Genomic DNA, 18,605 nt, shown 5'->3' on the forward strand with positions numbered 1-18,605 from the left:
CAGTAATTGTCTTACTCTCCTCTCTATATATTCCTTCCCCTCCCAGTCTTGCTACAGAAGTTAGGTTACCCTTAGAAGGCATGTCTATCTTCAAGTGATCTGCTGTTTACCTGTGCTGGGTGAGGCTGAACTCTTCCCACAGACCACATGAAAACATACTTCACCTTCTGTCATAAGACTATGCTGCAATCCAGCCTTGCAAATTGGGAAACAGAACCCCCCAAAAAAAAACAAAATTTCAGGGAAGTTTTACATTGGCCTGCTACAATCATTTTCAAGCTGTCTTCTTTCTCCCAGTTCCCTTTGTTTTTCCCAGAATGGCAGATCTGCCAATTATGCCATGTTATACATACTTTGTCTAATGTTTGTGTTTTTGTTTTTTTTTTTTTGCTTGGCTTTCCTTGTTTATTTTTGAGGATGTATCTATCATGCACTCAAGAACGATGTGTTTTCTGCAAAGCCTAAAACAACAATTCCCTCCAAATCAGAATTTATTGCTGACGGTACAAAGTGTCTGACCTTAAGAGTGGAAGACTACTGCACTGGAAACTACATCATTCCAAAAGAAAACTATCAGCAAGCAGCATCTCTGTTCATTCCTTCTCCTAGAAACTGTGAAATTCATAAGCAAAACACTTCCTATCCAAACTCAGCTTTCACTTGAATTCCAGTTGTGAAACTGGCCTAAATATCCTCATGAACAATCTCCAATCTGCCCTAAAACAGAATTCCTTGCTAGTTCAGTTAAGGATGACTGAGGGAAAAGAAAAAGTAATTTCTACCTCCTGTGTGAAACAACTCTGCAGCGTTACTAGATGCAGAAGCACAGCAGGTGTGCATAGTAATAAGAACAAAAAAACTATATGACTGCTCAGCAAGCCAGGAATGAGTGGAGCAGCTTCTGTCAGGATATGCCTCTTAATTCATGACTGTGTTTTCTGTAGCTGCCAGCTTAGGAACCAGTGGCACTTTGCTACTCTGTCCTTAAGAACTGAAGCAAACCAAGTAGTTAGGGTCAAATATAAATGACAAAATGGCCAAAGTGACCCCAAGGTCTGGTTTATATGTACTCTCACAGTTACAGTCCCATAGGGGGAACAGGCGTACTGACAGAGGAAAAGGGCAGCACTAAGGTTATGTAGACGCAAGCACTGAAGACTGAAACGTTCTGTTCCATTTGGATTTGCTCCAAAAGGAAGAATATACCATAACAGCAGCTGGGGCAAACAAGACTTTTCTTTGTTTTAAATCTCCTTTCTCTTCTGCTGGAGATTCCCCCCCTCCCCAACAATGCAATGCAATGCTCTAAAGTCAAGCATAACCCACAAGCTCCAATATTTAGAACTTGACCACAAAAACGGTGTTTCTGAGAAGTCTATTTTTATTTTCTCAGTAGGAAAATAGGAAATTTGACATGGAAATATCTATTTTTAATATGGGAAAAATCTACCATGAGAGGGAGAAATAAAAATCATCTTGCAGTGGATGACTGTGTGCTTCATTCGTTCCATCTGCATTTTAGTCCAAATCTCCATGCTCTGGACAATATCAGGTGATAACCTCATGCTCCGTGGTGCCACTGATTAGTCAGTAACTCCTAAAACATTATTTCCCATGAATCCTCCTAGAAAAAGAGTTTCTCCATCAGGATGTCCATTAGTAAAAGGATCGATCACATATTGCACAGGGCATTTCTCACTGAGAGCGCTGCAATCTTTCCTCTATGCAGGCTGGATAGTAAAACTGGTAGCAAGGGAATAGTAGAGAGAAAATGATTTGTTTAAACTGAGTTTATCAGTATTGTGCCAAAGAGAACATGCAGGTATATCTGTGGCCCACACTGATCAGGACAGTATTGAAGTCAGAACCTGAAATCTCACTCAAATCATTACTTCCTAAAAAAAAAAATATATATATCTGCTGACTGATGGAGAGACATCTGAAATCCAAGCTCTTCTCTCCCATCCTAGTGTCTGAACCACTTATGCACAGTCATCTCCTTCCCTCCTCTCTGATGCAATGAATACTGCATGAAAGGCAGTGCATCACTCCAGAATATTCTGCAGCTTAACAATTCAAGCATGAAGAATAAAACGCATCATTCCTGGACCACGTAAATGTCTTAAGCCACACTCTCAGTGGATGAAGAGAAGGTAAGAGAAGATATGCCTCTTCTTTTTTCCCCCCCAGTATGTTACATCAGGTCCAATAGGAGGTTTATTATAACTCTGTTTGTCCAGGATTGCCATGCAGGTGAGAGAGGTAGGAAAGATCTGTTAGCCCTAAGCAGGCACACAAGCTAAGGAGTGAGTTACTCAGCATTGGCCAGATATGCACATGCAAATTTGCTGGTGCTCATTAAATCCTTTTCCTGTAGAAGGCTTAGACGCTGGAGGGGAGCTACTGCCACAAGTATATGAAGCTTCTGCCTGAAGGGTAAGTGGTTGGGAGCTGACAGCAAAGTATGGGATTTAATAGCTCCGACAGATAATCTAAGGAGACAGGAAGACACTAGTCCTTCTATGAACAGTGACATTATTTCTGCTATTTAGGACATAAATGCATCACATTGCCCATGAGACAGACAAAATATCAGAAGCGCAAATTCTCTATTTTCCCCATTTCACTGATGGTAGCAGTGGTAAAAAAAAAAAACAACAACTCAGAAGGTGCTGCTCCTGCAAAGCTCTGGTTGCTGGCAGCTTTCAACTCTTCTGACAGTGCGCTAACCCTGGAGCATGTCAGTTTAAGCTCTTTATTACCTGATTCCAGCAAAGTATATTGCAACACAGGAAGCACACAATTAGATCATACTGAGATTCTCTGCTAAATCAGTAATCAGCAGATAGACTGCTATAGCTACTGCATAACTAAGTTTGGTTTGGGCTATAACAAACCACAAAGAACAAGGGCTCCCTGCTGGGTCAGTCATGGCAGAAGCAGAGCCAAGGCTTCAACTTGTTTCTTAAAATCTAACTGCATCATGTGTGAGACCAGCACTGCCATGGAATTCATGTTCTCTTTTCTGTGTGTGCCTGCTGAGGCCAGAGCTTCTCACACTTCTGCATTTCACACTAACCTCCAGTGCAGAAGGTATCTTAGCTTGAAGCAGTCAATTCTTAGTGCTCATTGGTTAGACGGAAACATTTTATTACTACCTTGTTAAAAACAAACCAGTCCTGGAGCCTACTCAACAGCACTGGAGAAAGGAGGAAGCACAGCATCCCTGTGGTTCCTGAGGACATGGAGCACAGCAGAAGCATCAGCAGCTGAGCATTTCAAAGGAATTCTTCCTAAAAACTGCCTGCAGAGTTTGCTCTTCATCAACCTGTTTGTCCAACGGCTTGGAGATGCTCCTGGCCCACAACATTACTACAGAACACTAGCAGTGATTTAATTTCATCAGAAAATTCATTTGCCTCCAAAGACTCATTCACACATTTTTTAATTGCAAATCAACTTATATCCTTGAATGCTTCAGTGAACTCATTTTATTATTTCAATGAAATTGTTTGAAACTGCATGGTTTGAACAGAAAAATATCCTTTTCAAAAAAACTATTGCTTTCAGAAATCTACCTACAGCTGTCCCTTAGTACCAGCCTACAAGCAATAGTAGACAAAGATACTGCCACAAATGAAAGACTTTGGTCTCTCCTGCATTTGCATGGTCTTCAAGGTCTATTACATCAGTACTTAGCACTTAAGTCAATGAAATCTTGTTTGTATCTTCAGCTTTTATCCACTTCTGAAGAATTTAAAATATAATTACAGAAGAAATGGTGGCAAAATGGGTGATCATTTGGTGAGCTTTAATTAGTTACATATCATTAGTCCCACTTAATCTATTGGCACTGCTAAACTAAATTAACCTGGCCTGCAAAGCAGGAATCACAATTTGCCACATACTACAGAGATCATTTTAATTTCATTTAATCCAGATCCTAAAAATGAGGTAACTGCACCAGAAGTCACGAAGACCCAGAAATCACTGCCAGACAAGCAAAAAAATTATGTGATGCTGCATTTTGTGCAACTTCAGAGAAGGATCAGATGAGGTTTAAATACTCCATCAGATTGTCTTCCTTCAAAATCTACACAAGTGGAGAGGACTGGGGGCAGGGAATTACATTTCTCAGTTGAGGCAACAAATCAGTTTCACTTCTCTGTTCTAGTATTCTAAAATGAACAAAGTTTAGGTTGCAGATTATTAATGAGATTGCATCAGTAGCCATTAAAAATGTCGCCTTATTTTATTTATTACTATGCTTTGTACCCCTTAACACAGCTCAGCCTAATCACCCATGTATGAGTGTTTTTAAACTGGATGTACTCCAAAAGATAAAGGTCATTCTGACTTCAGGTTTAGTCTGCTGTATGGAAGAAACAGATATGCTTTCTTGGAATTATTCACTATAGTGAAAAATGTTAAAAATTGCCACAACCAGTTATTTTACTTATTCTGATGGATATCAGATGACAAACTATAAATCTTAACGAAATACAGTTCACACCAACCCAAAATAGAGTTATTTTTATTGAAACATCACTTACTTGTTTTTCGTGCTTTGGTGTCATCTTTAATGTCTCGTATCAAAATCTAAATTGACCTGTAAAAAACACCAAAAAGACATCAGTTTACCATTTAATTATTATTTCAAAGGTCATTATTGCTTTTGCTGGACATTAGTAAACAGCAGGAAGAGCCACACTCCATTCTGTACATGGAAGAAAACATGTTTGCACCATAACTAAGAATTTATTTATTAAAATGATCCCATTCCTATGCCTTTCCAATTCATGACGTGCAGATTCTCTGCTTAGCAGTGACAGAAACACCGGGGTAGTCCCTATCTGGGAATACTTAGAATACTCCTGGCAATCACCCTGTGTCCCAGGGCTCATCCTAGCACCCCTGATCTTCACTAAGATCCCAACAGCAGCTGCAGCGGACACCCCTGGTTATCCTTTGTAAAAATAAAGCAGAGGCAGCACTGTAGCTGCAGTGGTCTCTGGGAGACACCAGTGTTATCTGGGTGGCCCTGCAGAGAATACACGAAGCTGGCAGAATCCAAAAGCCTCTCTGAATTCTGCAACAGAGAAAAATGCTGACAAATCCTCCAGATTCTGCATGTTGGATAAAACTCAGGCTAAGTTTCACAGCATTTATGGATTTAGGACTTCTATGTGGGAAAGCATACACTTAGGCCAAATCCAAAAATCCTGTCATTAATTTATATTTTAAATCCACTCTTTCACTGGAAATCCTGATAAAATCTTAACCACCTCTGCTGCTACACAAAACAGCCAGCTTGCCCTGTGTAGACATATACTCAGGAAGAACGAGGCAGATTTATTTCTGGCTGGCACGCATATACTGCCTACATAAATACAATGGCCACAAGAAAAAAGATTTGCAATTTGCCTTTCCCATTTACATCTCACACACCATCCAGTTACTGTCAGGTAACACACCCACTGACCCTCTCAGCTACCACATTATGCTATTTCCTCAGCAGCTTTTCAGCATCAGCATCCTCTTCCCGAACCAAACAGATCCAAAAGCTTCCCTCTTCCTTCCCTCCCAGAGGGCAGCTCTCTGCTGGGCCAGAGGTCAGAGCAGGCAATTTCCCAAGCAAAAGCTCAGCAAAACCCTCCTGCACATCTTGCTGGAAAGACGCATGGTGTTGTTAACGGTGGTGAACCAACTTTCTTACCCAGCTCTAAAGTTAATATTTCAGCATCAAGAAGCTGCCTGAAAATATTCTGAATATACCATTTTTTCCATCAAGTAATTTGAAAAAATGGAATTAGTGGAAGTAGAGTGTTCTGGTACTCATATGCACATATGGGTATGTTCTTTTAGGCAGACCTCAAATGTAATTACGAGCCAAGACAGAAACACAGAATGGCCTGGGTTGAGGAGAAAGAGAATTGGAATAGGCTCCCCAGGGATGTGTTCAAGAGCCATTTGGATGTGGTGCTTGGAGATATGATTTAGCAGAGGGTTGTTAGAGTTAGGGTACTATGGTTAGGCTGCAGTTGGACTTGATGATCCTTGAGGTCCCTTCCAACCTGAGTAATTCTGTGATTGATTCTATGAAAGAGAAGAAGCAGTCTAAGTTGCAGCACTACAAACATTATCCTCAGTTAATACCAGTGGTTCTTACTCCAGAAAAGAAATAAGACCTCACAGCTGTTTAAAGTTCACAAATGGGAACAGTAAAATGCATTTTCCATTACACATGTTATAGGCGAGCAGGCTGTCAATATAGCAGTTACGCTGCAATTGATCTCAACGCTCACCAAAGCTGCATTTTCCACTGACTTCAGCAAGTCCAAAATCACTCCAGCCACGCCACAGACAGTTGAAAACACACTGAATAAAGGACTTAGCCGTGCAGCAAGACCAATGTTAAAGGATGCCCTGAAGCATAAGTAGAAGGTGGAAAAGCAGAGCAGTTCAACTGTGTGCTTAAGACACCTGCAGAAAAACCCTACCCCACTGATGGAGAGAAGCTGCCTGCAGATGATAACAGAAGGCTGCTGGTCTTCTGTACTCAAAAACTTTCCACTGGCAGAGAAATGAACAAGTACTCAGAAAAAAAGAATAAAAAAAGTCAGTGGGAGGCACCCACTGATCTGATAAAGCCCTTTCTTACTGTGACTGAAAAAAAAATAACTAACACAACACTGGTTTGAGCTAGTTTTTATCTTGCTTCTTATCTATGTATTTATTATTCTTTAGTTTCACAGAATTAATACAACACCTGCTCCTTTCAGTATGCAGTTCTGACAGCTCTACACTGCATAAGCAAGGAAACCTCCAGAGCAGATTTACAACTGCCAACACCACCGCCAAGCACAAGGAGATACGCAGGACAACTTGCCATGCTTCCTGTGGAAAAAAAAAAGCCAGAACCAACACACAGAACACACCGCACAAACACAACAAAGCAAGTACTTTGGTGTTTCTCTGAGGGATAATACTTAAGTACTACTGAGTCATGTTTTATTTCAAGAAAGAGCCACTTGCAGCTCCCAGCCTCAGGCTTCTGCTTGGGCTGGGGACCCACCTTCTGGCTGCTTCATGGTAGCTGTGCTCAGCCACACTGGGATTCCACCACCAGCCCATGGCACAGGCAGCGTGCCTGTCTGCTCCGCAGTTGTTTGATAACTCCATATAGCCAACATCTCCCCTCAAGCCATAGATGTGGATCTTCAGTCCAAGAACTATCCATTCACCCACGTTCAGTTAACTGTGAAAATATGACTAAACGTCTACCCCCTCCCACCCCCCAAACTTTAAATAAGCAGTTTATTTTTAGACCTTGGTCACAATCAGAAGTTATACACAATCACAAAGCAAAGTCCTCAGCTGTACTTTCAAGGTTGTTCCCATCATAGTATCACACGAAACTTCCTTTCAAGGCTTCAAAGTGTCAAAAAGAGGGATCATAAATATCAAAATACATCAAGGTCTTCCCCACATTCTAGGTCTTGCTTACATTAATAGTTGCAGAGAACACCCTAAGAATTTTAATGAACGGCCTGCAGATAGTTGAGCTGCATCCCTACATGCAGTTCCCTATGCCTGCAGGCATCCGACCATGCCACATTCCCAAGAGGCATGTCACCCTTAAGGATGCAGGGACCAGACTATGGAGTAAACCCACAGCTACTCCAAAGCATGAAGGAAAGGTTGATAGATCTGTTTCCAATGAAAGGATAAGGAGCAGCAGAAAGCAATGTTACCTCGTTTATGTAAGAAAACTGCCTGGAGTCTGAAGAATAGCCATAACAGCAGCCATGCCTAACAGATAGGTACTGTAGTAGCTGGACGTAGTCCAGCAGTGAACAGGTGGCTTGCAGTGGAACACCAGACTGCAAGAAAAAGACTAATTTCTGCATCTTATTCCCCAGTTTTGAAGAAAATATTCAGAAAGTCATATAAGGGTAGCATACATTAATAGATGTAATACATATAAAATAAGCCAATTTTGCATTGCCACACCTACTACATTCTAACACAGTCTGCTGCTTACAGGATTTAGGTACACAGCCCTCATTTTGAGGGAGCTGCTTCTTTCGTTGACAGGAATCAACAACCTACCTCAGAAGTACATCCATTACAGGAAAAGTAGTGGGCTCCTCTCACATACACACCATTTAAAGACCACAAGTCCTGTCAGCTGAAAATCCCAGCCTAGTCATCTGCTCTAGGCCAATCTAGACAATTCACACCCCACTGCAAAACCATCCTAAGGCCCAGGGACAGGCAATCTAGTTGTGGGCTGAGCTTGGCACACCTAGTAACACAGCCCAGCTAACAGATGCAAACACAACAGTGCCCACAGAAGGAGCTATCTTTAGTTTTCAGCACCAGCAGATTGACTCTTTCAGCTTTTATGCCTGTTAGAAAAGATTAGCCCACTACCAGCACCTGGCATGCAGCCAGCTTGTCTGCTTCAGTTACAGCTCCCCTGCATCTTACTCAAAAGCTGGTCCCCAGGTGGGGCCACCCAGTCACTCCAGGCTAACCTTGGAGCCTGGAGAGTAAGCAGATGCCTTCTAGATAGTCTGGTCCAGTTTAATGCTTGGGGTTGATGTGACTGCACTCAGGAAAGGAGTCACAGGCTCCCCTCTGTACAAAGTACATATAAACAGAAGGGTGAGTATCTTTTAGTTGTTCAGGCTGCAGTATGTCCAGCCTCCTTTCGTAAACCCTGCTGGTTGTCTGCTTCACCTTCCTCCAGCAAATAAATGTAAGGATCTACTCATTAGAAGTGAAAAACAAAAGCGTTTTTAAGTTGACTGTGCACAGTGCCCACAACATCTGTGAACTACACAGTGATGTCAAGAAAAACAAAGCACCCTCAAGCAAACTTCTCTTACTTCCCACCTTACATCACTGGTTTTGCATCACAGAAGCAGTAAAAGTACTTCAGTGCTGAGCAGGAAACAAACACATTGTCTTAAAGTGCTTCTAGAAGAAAAGGAGCTTTCCCAGTCCTTAACAGAATTCACAGGACATCCCACCTAGCACAACACTACATAGACACACACTACCAAGAGTCACTACTTGAATTTCTGACGCAGCTGCCACTGTCAAGATATTCAGCTAACTACTCTTTTCCTATAGGATTTCACTCCTTTTGGTTGCAAAATGTTTCTTTTTGACCACCAGGCAGAAGATAACTGCAAATACTACTCTACCCAGCCATTCTGTTTTGCTGCAGCCTTCCTGGCTATCAAGACCTGTTTCATCAAGAGAATGGATTTGGTCTTTGGTTAAAGAACCTTTCATTCATTTCAGAGGAACATGAAAAATCAAATAGTTAATCAAATCACCAATTTCCTACCACCCTCCAAAAGACATTGCATGAATTACAGTGTCAGGTATAGGTCACAAATTTTCAATTTCAGTAACATTACAGCCACTTTGAGCTGCATAAACTTGACACCATATTGCTGCCTGGCAGAATGACTCACATGCAAGCTCAATTATAAAACCAGAAAGAAAGGGAATAGGTGTTAAAATATACAGACTCCAATCTGGTCTTGTAAATGCTGTAAAATTTTAAATGCTGCATCTGAAGAAGGGTTCAGACAATATATCCTTTTATTTCTTCCAGAACTTAAGATTTCTTACAGGAATTGAAAATTTTATTTCATCAAAGCAAATTAAACCACCCTAGCAATACCATCTTCCCCCAGGTATCTCTCTATCTAATAACAAATTTCATTTAGCACAGGAAAGAAGGATTGATGGAAGCTATGTTTTGCCACTGAATAAGTGTAACAAGCTAGCAAACACAACGCAGATTTACTTCAACATTTCTTCTTCAATCTCATAATAGCAATTGCTGACATCATCTAACCTGTTTTTTTTTTCCTGACTCATTCCTTGTAACATTTTTAATCTCACATGCCAGAAATTTCTCATTTGTGCTCATTTCAGATGCCTTTAATTTAATCACATGATTTCTCTCTGCTCTCAGGCTCTCTGCTGCTTGAATTGCTGTTGCACAGCGGTGCATGTTTTATCTTGGCTTTCTTCCTGTTGGGGATTTCCATATTCTATTAAGACAGTTATTTTTGTGAAGCATGACCAGATCACAGCTAGGAAGTGCTGATGCTTGGTCTTGTCCTCAGTGAAAGTGAGGCAAAAGTGACAGTCTTGGCCATAACCACAAAATTAGAACTGCCAGCCTAATTGTGTGTATCTAATGAGATTGCTGGTAAGGACAGGGCACAGACAGAGTCAAAAATAAAAATCAGTTCAGTAATTACATCCTGAGATAAATCAGTCCTGAACAGTCACTGTACCTGCATCTCAGAGCAGTGGAGAAGATACATATATTCAATCAACACTGCAAATTCACCAAGCATTTTGATCAGCTCTGTTCAAACTGCTGTGATTCTTCGGTCTTAAGTTGATCAAACTCACCAGGGATCATCATAATGATCCAACTGGATGTCCCACGTCTGTCCACTCTCTAATACTATGGTAACTCAATGTTCTCTTTCACTGAAGAAGTCATCAGATTGCCTATCATTACTGCAAAAACTTACTGCTGTTTCATGTGTAGCTGTGCTCATATATTACACTAGTTTATCGTACTAGATTTTCTAACAGTTAAATTAAACATTTAAGAATGTATTGGCAATGAATTCAACCAGGCACGTTGCTTGTTGAAAAGGCTAGTCTGTTGCAAAAGAAAAACAGAATTTTGGAAGCATCAACAATGAACTGTTAAAAGCTCACTTAAAGACCTTATGTAGGCAAGAATCTTGTGCCCCTACTTTAAGATTTAATCTGGGACTAACACAGGGTATAGATACTCTCTTCCTGGCAAACAGGCCTAACAGATCTCTCTCACATCCTGTGATCACTAGTCAAGTTTCCTCTCTGAGGATCAGAGCCTAGGACAACTCAGTTTCTGTGTAAGTGTTTTTGCATAAAATAGTCCTTCATAAGTCCCCTGAAGGAGTATTTTGGGTAGAAATCCCCTCTGATATTTCTGTCTTGCTGCCCCAAGCCAGTTTCATTGTCTGGGAGGTAGAGCAACCTGGCTGCTGTCCTTCCTAACAGACGCCACCTTTTTCTGCAGATGGGAGTCAAAGGGCTTGTTTGTGTCTTATCACAGATTTGCTTTCCTGTTTCCCCAACAGCCCTCCTGAGTCAACTCCACAGTTACTCAGAGACTAATCTTCACAACCACCTGTCTAACATAATGAATATAAGATAGCCATAAGTTCTTGGGGAGCAGACCAGCTCATGTCATAGTCATCAAATGCTGGGCTCACCAGTTCACATCTAAAGACATGTGAGAGTATTTTGGAGTTGTGTTCCTCCACACCACAAGTGTACACATAGCTGTTCTCAAAGCAGATGTAATCTCAATGACACCATGCTCTGATGCAGCTATTTATATATATAAAATATATATATATATGAGAATGTCCAGTATGTCACAGGCAGCGATATCAAAATGCTCTAGTGCACAGTGTGCACAATGCTCACAGCAATGTATTTCTTAGCTGTTTCCCTTCTCCCTGTAAACACTCCCAACCACACAACTTATAATCTTGCCTTTTAATGCCTCATTAGTAGAATTTCATTTCTTCTGGGAAGCAGCACACAGCTCTTGGGAAAACAAAGCCTTCCCTTCAGGGAAGACAGCTGAAGAGCTCATCAAACAGGTACCAGAGTCATGACTAATCAAAAAACCACACATTCCCATTACGCAATTAAAATGATGAGACTATTAGAAGGCCCAGAGTTATAATCCCGTGGTTGCTGGTGTACAAACGTAGCAAAGTAAGCTAACAGGTAGCATCCTGAGGGAAGGGAGGAACAGGAACTTGAATCTGCAGAGCCTAATGTGTTGGCAGCACTGCACAGGAAGGTCAGGGTTCACTACTCACCGCAATAAAACAGGTGCTTTGCTGCAGAGTGAATCACCTGCTCTGAAGTGTAGAACACCTCCAGGTGAGTGTGCCCTCCTAGAGAGCTCTCTGGCAGGAAAGGAAGGGAGAGGAAGTAGTAATTTTCTGAAGCCAGAAAACAAGTCACTGGAGAGAAGATCTGTAACAAAATCATCACTGGTTTATTTTCAAATAAATTAAATGCATCAGTGTGCACCCTGCCAAAGCTCTCTGTGGCAAGCCATTGTGCCTGTCACAAACACTGCTGCCATGAATATGATGGAGAAGGTGCATCCTCCTGGGCAGACATATGGGAGTCACGCTGAGTACAGGTTTTTGCAAGTTCAGTTCTATCAACAAAAGTAGCCCTTCTGTCAGGTACCAGGAGATGCTTTGAAGTGACTCGTGCTGAAGTGCCAGTGAGACAGTGAGTGTACAGACACTGACAGAAACACCTGCACAATACCAATCCCTGCTTAAAGGCAGGCTGTTAGTAGAACAGAAGAAAATAAACAAGAAGATAGGATCATTTAGACAACCATTCCATAGTTACTGAAGAAGTATGTATTGCAGAAGGTGATTATGGAGTCAGGATGGAAGACAGAGCACGGGCTACCTACTTCTGTAGCACATGCTATATGGGAAATGTACCAAGCAAAACCTTCAGGCATCTAAGGTTTCTGTGAAGACCATTTGTGATGGTTTGCTTGGATTACCATAGAATCATTTAGGCTGGAAAAGACCTTCAAGATCACCAAGTCCAACCACTTAACACTACCAAAGCTAAGACTAAACCATGTCCCTAAGAGTCATAACCACACATCTCTCAAATACCTCCAGAGATGGCAATTCTACCACTTCCCTGGGCAGCCTCCTGAACAATATCTTTGTGGAAAGATTTCTCCTAAGATCCAATCTAAACTTCCTTGATGCATTTCTCTCAAGTCTCCCCATCCTGCAGAAGTTTGGACAAATAGGATACAAAGGATACAGATACCTAGACATGTAGACATGAGTGCTCAGCATCTTTGTGGATGCTCACCAGGCACCAAACATAGTACGAACTGATTGCCCAAGGGATCCTGCTCCATCTGCAGTGCTCCATCACAAAGTCAATCTCTGGACTTGGACTGCTGCAAGGCATTTTGACTGTGGGGTCTCTTTGCAGCCTCTCCTCTTGTTCTTCCCTTCCCACAGGGCTGGACTGCAAAAGCCCAAATTGTGGCTGATCAAGGCTGTGTGCAAGCCAGAGCTTTTGCTGAGAAGCAGAGCACAATGATAGGCTGCTCTCTGCAAGCGGAGTGGTCACTCATGCAGCCACTACTGAAGTAAGCCTTTTATTTTTTGCTGCTTCATTTCTACATACAAGCAAATCGTGAAAGTTTCATAACCGTATAGATCAGTAAAGAAATTATTCTTTTTTTTCCCCCCTAAGCTGGGAAAAAGCTCATTAAAAGCATTTATATACTTAAATATTGCCTAGATGTAGCAAGTAACGCCACCAATACAGAAATCCAGTGCAAAATACTATGCACTAGTGCATATAGTTTGCTTTAACTTTTTTTTTTTTTTTCCTTCAAATGAAGAAGCAAACAGAGAAGCAAGTCATGCTTTATCTCTAGAGTTACTGTGCCAAACAGTCAGGAAATTCCTAGAGAATACATCTGTTCTTTCCTCTTAGCATTTTCAGTATCAGAATGAACACAAGTTGCTGAGCTATCCTTTTCAGACAATAAGAAGATGCAAAATCTCTAAGAAAAGAAAAAAAGATAATCACAATATCCTGTTAGTCAGATCTCCTACATTTCTCTGTTTACAGAAACCAAAAGCTGATGCACACTATATGCCAGATGCACCAAAGTAAGACCCATGTGATACATTGCAAAGCCACGATACGCTGATGCACCTGCCCTGTTCTACCTACCTGCTCACCCAAATGAGACACAAAAAGCCTCCTCAAGCAGTCCACACTGCTAAATAAACACTCATTGTCTTTTTTAGGACTTACTTTATAAAAAAAAAAAACACAACCCACCAGAGAAGCATCTCCTTCTTTATATGAATAAATTACAAAGCCATATGATCAAAGCAAAGAAGATTTCAGTTGCTTGAAACGATGGCAATTAGGAAAACTATTGAGCAAAAATTGATTGAAATGGGTCTGCAAGCCTGATTCCACTCTCTACTGTCACAAAGGCCCTACTTCTATAACAGTGCTCTTGACAATAATGTTTTATTACACAGGATCAGAGACAGAGCAGAACAAGTGATGAAGCAAGCCTATCTGACTTATCTGGGGTTGCTCAACTAGGAACAGGATGTGGGAAACTTCAGAACAACACCTGCCATAACCCTCTCTGAGCAGGAAAAGCTATTTTCTAAGAGCGTCACGTGCTGGAGCAGCATGAGCTCTGTAAGAATTTCTAGGAGCACAAACCTTGCCCTTCCAGTCCTCACCTGCTCAGTGCTACCACCTTACAGAATGTCCCTGCTACATGGTGACAGGCTTGAGAGAAGACACATCATGCCACACTTCTCACCTGACATCTTGATGTAATGCTCCACCTCCTGTGTGTGAGAGTTACTCAGCCTGACCCGAATGGGAAATCCCAGGGCACTTGAGCCCACAGCAGAGCAGAGCACAGCACCACTGGCATCAGACCTAACACTGCTTCTATGCTGGAAGCCATGCAGTGCTACAGGCACGCAACCATCCAGAAAGGAGCAAAGGAAAAAAACAGGAAACTGATTGTCAAGATGGGACCTAGGTAATATTTCATGGAACACTGTAATAGTACGCAGCAGCCTTCCAGAGTGACTGACTGCAGCAAAAATTTTTATTTTTTAATTTTAAGAAAAAAAGAAATACATCATTGAAACCAATTACTATATAAAAACTACTGCAGCAGGTTGTCACAAAACAGCTCATTTTAGGAAAGAGAATCTACTAGCTGGCAACCGCTGCTTTTCAGTGGTGTAGAAGCATTAATCCTTAAATCCAGCAGCTCACATTAACAGCAGCTAAGCTACAGAGAGATATAAAGAAAATAAGAACTACGACATCAGTGTAATTTATAATGGGCTTTCCACTTGTATGAGCACTCAGAGGTGCTTTATTAAACAAATATTTTTGTCTGTACTTAAAGTCTCTTGTTTCCCGTTTATTTCACAAATTCCTTGGGACTCACAACTGCCTTTCTGCTTTTGTTTGCACACCACAGGGCAACTGAATAAGGCTTCTGGGTGCTGCTCTCTCCTAATTGATTACACTATAGCACTGGAAATACTATGGTGTTAGTACTTAGCATTTTCAGAACACGTATCTCCTTTAAATATATACACACACAACATTTAGAATGACAACAGTCATAAAGCTCACACTGACTACAAGCCCTTAGAAGTATGCTAACGTGAGTACAGTGCACAGATAGAAGTTCTTCAAATTGAAATTAACTGAGGATAAAGCCTGCTCAGATTCAACATAACATACTCATGATCAACAACAGACTTCTGGATTTCACATCAGTCATTACAAACTTCCATAATATCATAGGCTGAAGCAGGCATATAGATTATTTCTGTCTTCGTTACCAAGAAGACGTTAGCATTTCCATTTTTCTACAGGGAGGAGTGCTCAGCTCGTGTCACTCAAGCTCGCCCCGACATCACTTTTAGTTTCAATTCCCCCAGCACTCATAGGAAGAACGTCCTCTTTGCTCCACCCAGTGCCTGCCAACCTGAGAAGAGGACTGGGAAACACGAACTCAAGCCGCTGTTTCCCTTGTGCCATTAGTAAGCGGGTCCGTGCAACGTTAGGGCCAGCCGGACGGGCGGCGGTGATGCGGCCACGGGCTGGTAGAAATCCCAAACGCTCGGCTGGAGCAGAGCCAGCCCTCGGCGGGCTTACACAGCGCTCCCGCCCGCTTTTATCTTCTGACCACCGCCAAAAGAGTTGGGCAACGTTCACCCAGGATTGCCACACGCTCGGAGCGGCTGTGAGGATGCGGACCACGCGTCTCCTCCGGGCGCTCTCAGCGCGACCGGATAACGCGGGCAGAACCGAGCGGAGCAGGCGGCCGCCCATCGCAGCGCCCGGCCCGAGCCCCGCGGCCCGGCCTTCCTTCCCCACGTGCCCCGCAGCGCTCGGGTCCCTCATCGCGGTAACACGCCGCCACGAACGAAGGCAGTCCCTGACTAACGAGAAGGCGCAGCACGTTCATACAGATCGTACGCGCTACGCGGGATTACATACGCTATATGTACGTTATGTACGGGCACGCAGAGCTTCTGAGCATCAGCATAACGCCGATAGCTGCCGAAGGGAGCGGCCAATAAACGGGTCGGTTCAAAACAAGGACATTAATTACGTAAACCAACGTTCCTCACTGCCAGCACTGAAACGAGCCGCTACGTAGCCCCGCGACACGGGCCGAAGACAGCCCCGCGGGCAGCAGAGCCACGGACCCCAGCCGCCGCCCGAACCCTCGCGGGGACGATCCCACCCCGCGCAGCCGCGGGGAGGCGACGCACGGGAGCCGCAGCCCCGACCCTACCGTCTTCGCCAAGCCGCCCGCGGTGACACCAGCGCTGCCCGAGCAGCTCCCCGCACGCAGCCCGCCGCTCTACCGGCGCCGCGCACGGCTCCACAGAGGCGCTGCCGCCGCCCCTTAAGCCGGGAGGCGGAGCGCACGTCACCGGCCTCGGGCGGGGCCGCGCTGCCCCGCGCGTTGCCGCCATCACCTGGCGCTGCGGTTCTCCTCGCCGAGATGCCCCGGGGCGGGACGGGGCGCAGCTGAGCCGCGCTGCGGGCTGTGAGGGAGGAGCCCCGCGCCTGCCAGCCTAAGGAAATGTACGCTAATTAGAGTGGAAGGAGAGATGGTAATTCTGTGTTTCAAGAAGTGGTACCGGTTTCTATGTCTGAAGGGCTGCAACGCGCTCACCCGTGCACCGTTACAGAATCTGAGCAACCCCTCTGCTTTCCAGAAAGGAAGAATCGTTTGAATGTATTTTTACCTCATTCCTGCGTGCTGGAAAGCCCGGAGCCTTATCTCGGCCTTTCCATCTCATCTGGGGTCTGACCTTTCTCATCAGAGTTGAAAACATGTAGTGAAGTCCTGGGATAAAAAATCTTGCTAAAGAAAAATAATTACTCTTAACTTGTCGTGAAGCAGAATACCCAGTGACTTCAGCTAGATAGCCACAAGAACAAACCCAGAAAGGTGCAGAGCCAGAAAAGTGTACACCCAGAAAGGTGCAGAGATCCATAAGGACACGACGCATCCATAATAACAAAGTACAGAGGATTCCAGGAGCAATAGATGAATGTGTTTGTTTGCATGGACTAGCTTGCAATTAAATTTCTGCAGGGCTGCTGGTATCATCTACTTTTCAGAAAGCAGAGCTTTTTATACTCTAGTGTAATAAAAATGATTATCAGTGAGATTTATAAATCTCTCATAGTGATCTCTGCACACGTGTGAGATAATGCAGCCACTAATCCACACGATTATTTCCATAAGGGTGTGGTGAGCAGGTGTGTATCTTCTAGGAAAGAAAGGAGGTTGGAAACCATCAGCACTTGCTGAGGTGGTGGTTTGCAGTGAGCAGCATAGCATGTATATGGCGATCACAGAACCCTAATACAGCATCCTAGGAAAACTAGGGGAAGAAAGGAGGACAAATAGAAAAAATACCGAAGTCTAGAAAGAGAAAATAAATACTCTGAGCAAAGGGATAGAAGTGAGAGATGAGCCTTGTAAAACTGTTGTAAACAAGGGAAGGTGATGAATTAGAATAGTTCTGTTGCCAGTGCAGAGTTTTACACAGAGAATTTGCATACCTGTGTATTTTCAGTGAAGTTCTTGTGCTGCTTTTGTCCATTTTTTCACACTGGTGGCGTTGTGTCATGTCATAATGTCCAGAAGTGCATTTCTACCAAGGTTTTTCCGACAGCTGCTCAGGGTGCAGCTGTAGTGCTGGTGTGAACTGTGGAGGTTTGCTGCTGATGTTATCTGAGGTCTTCCTTTCTGCTCTTTGGCTTATTTTGTGGAGCATCCCCGGGACACGCAGAATAAATGTTCCACCTAACATGCAATAAGAAGCTGCTCTCCAGCCAGAAATGGAGCCAGACTGGTAATACAAGCCTGCTGAAGTGGACAGTGTGAAGGGTGGGTCTTCTGCTCAAACCCTGGTGTGGGTTTCTGAGGCATTACTCCTAGGAAGCACAAATAAATGATGGCAGCAGTTGTATTACGGGTTGTGGTTTTAAAAAGTGCTTGGTGCTTTGGCGCTGTGGGAGGTGCAAGAATTAAGAATGAGAAAAAGAAAGAAAGGAACTCTTCAAAAACATCCGGTGATTGTATTCTGTGGTGGGAATCATCCTGGATTTGGCAAAGTTGTTTGCAATAAAGCATGAAATGAACATATTTGCTGGTGTCCTGCTAATAATTTGTATCCCTTTACTGGCTATGTACAGCAGGAAGGGGTTTAACATATTCGAACGTTCATACCCAAGAGTATGACATTCCTTCAGGCTGGCTGGATAGATGTTCTGAGATACACAGTTGCTGCAGGAACTGCTTTGTTCTTTCATGTGAGCACAGCTAAGGGAGAAGTTCTGGTGAAAAGAAAGGACAAGCAGTTTATCAGCACACTGGAAATGTTAACGCCACAAAT

The 18,605-nt window shown here is 43.2% G+C and overlaps 1 protein-coding gene across 4 annotated transcripts in view; it reads right to left on the reverse strand.

The window, feature by feature from the left end:
• The window catches only part of SNX10 (sorting nexin 10), a 31,585-nt gene extending 14,924 nt beyond the window's left edge, over nucleotides 1-16,661 (reverse strand). The window contains exons 1-2 of one of the 4 annotated variants that reach the window (XM_031590138.2): nucleotides 16,484-16,661; nucleotides 4,554-4,609 (exon numbers count right to left, since the gene is read on the reverse strand). In XM_031590138.2, coding sequence (XP_031445998.1) covers nucleotides 4,554-4,577 — 24 coding nt within the window. In that variant the 5' untranslated portion in view covers nucleotides 4,578-4,609; nucleotides 16,484-16,661. Of the gene's footprint in view, nucleotides 1-4,553; nucleotides 4,610-6,769; nucleotides 7,030-7,075; nucleotides 7,904-16,182; nucleotides 16,447-16,483 lie in introns of those variants that run through there. The other 3 variants (XM_090142650.1, XM_090142648.1, XM_090142649.1) reach the window with 3 other exon arrangements.
• Between the last annotated feature and the right edge of the window lie 1,944 nt (nucleotides 16,662-18,605).

This window comes from Phasianus colchicus, chromosome 6, assembly GCF_987193195.1.
Source record: "Phasianus colchicus chromosome 6, bPhaCol1.hap1.1, whole genome shotgun sequence".
NCBI classification, from domain to species: Eukaryota; Metazoa; Chordata; class Aves; order Galliformes; family Phasianidae; genus Phasianus; species Phasianus colchicus.